This window comes from Triticum dicoccoides, chromosome 5A (assembly GCF_002162155.2).
Source record: "Triticum dicoccoides isolate Atlit2015 ecotype Zavitan chromosome 5A, WEW_v2.0, whole genome shotgun sequence".
Classification (NCBI taxonomy): Eukaryota; Viridiplantae; Streptophyta; class Magnoliopsida; order Poales; family Poaceae; genus Triticum; species Triticum dicoccoides.
In genome coordinates this window covers 300,122,765-300,123,967 of record NC_041388.1, presented here as the reverse complement: position 1 = coordinate 300,123,967, position 1,203 = coordinate 300,122,765, and the positions used below count along the sequence as shown (strand labels likewise).

Here is a 1,203-nt window from a genome sequence, read left to right as displayed (position 1 = left end):
CACGGGTATTATCTTGGCGGAAATTTGTAAGGTGCCTTTCAATCGCCCGAAATGCCAATTTTTAAGTTCGTGAGAGACGGCTATCAAGAGCTCCCGAAATGACCAGCAACAATAAACTGAAAATCAATCCTCTAGAGCCTCTAATCCCTAACTACAACTGATTGGAGGGTAGTAGTATAAAACTATAAAAACTACAGTAAGCAAACGGAGAGGTGAGAGGCAGTGGCGCTACCTTGAGGAGATGGAGGCGGTGGCTCGGAGGAGGGCGGCAAGGGTCCGGCAGCGCTTCGGCAGCGGAGGCTGAGCCAAGAACTGCAGCCACGGCCCAAGGCGGAAGTAGAAACCGCGCCGGCTGCTGGTGGTGGTGGCTTGAAGCGGAGGTGGGAAGGACAGACTGGTGGGAGGGCGGAGGAGGTGGAGGTGGAGGAGGGGAGATGTAGGAGACGAGGGCAGCTCGTCGTCGCCATCGGTGAGAGGTGGTTGCTAGGTTAGGGTGGGAGGCAGGGAACGTACCTGGGCACCAGGTCTTGTGTGGTGCGCCCGGTGTTCCCCATTCCGGCTGTGTGCATACTAGAAAATTCATAAAAATGTTATCCAAAATAATTAATAACTTTGTTTTAATTCGAGCCTTTTTAAGTTTAACTATTTTTATAGAAAATTAATACAGTGTATTGAATGGGCATAGAAACTCGCAAAACCTGATCAATGTGTTATTACACACCATAGTTTATATTCAATTCTGATAGGTTGCCGCTAACGCCCACACGCACAAGTGTGGTGTCAGTCGAATACCCCACACACTCTATAACACACAGACTGCGCTACGCCATCGCATGCATGCATGTGAGAATCTTTTTGATTTCTCAGTTTTTAAAATGTTTTACCTTTTAAATGAAAATTTCAATTGAAAATTCATTTTCATCATTAAATTCCTTGCGACGAGATCTTCGAAACTAGATCTCATATCAATATATTTGAACGAAATTTTTTTGTGTTAAAAGTTATCATGTCTATTGCACATGAATTACCATAATGTTTACACTGAAATTGTCATGATATGCTTCAGCTATTTTCTTCTACTAGTAAATGCGCACGTGCAATGCACGTTAATATTTAGGAATATATTAATTGCATGCGAATATTATGTATGCTATTATTTGTGTGTTAATCTATGATTAGTACAATATTTGATATGATATTAAT

The 1,203-nt window shown here is 42.7% G+C and overlaps 1 protein-coding gene across 1 annotated transcript in view; it reads right to left on the bottom strand.

Moving 5' to 3' along the window:
• The window catches only part of LOC119301125, a 4,916-nt gene extending 4,370 nt beyond the window's left edge, over positions 1–546 (bottom strand). The window contains exon 1 of the mRNA XM_037578031.1: positions 233–546. Within this exon, the coding sequence (XP_037433928.1) occupies positions 233–467 (235 nt within the window). The 5' untranslated portion in view covers positions 468–546. The remainder of the gene's footprint in view (positions 1–232) is intronic.
• Positions 547–1,203: the final 657 nt, after the last annotated feature.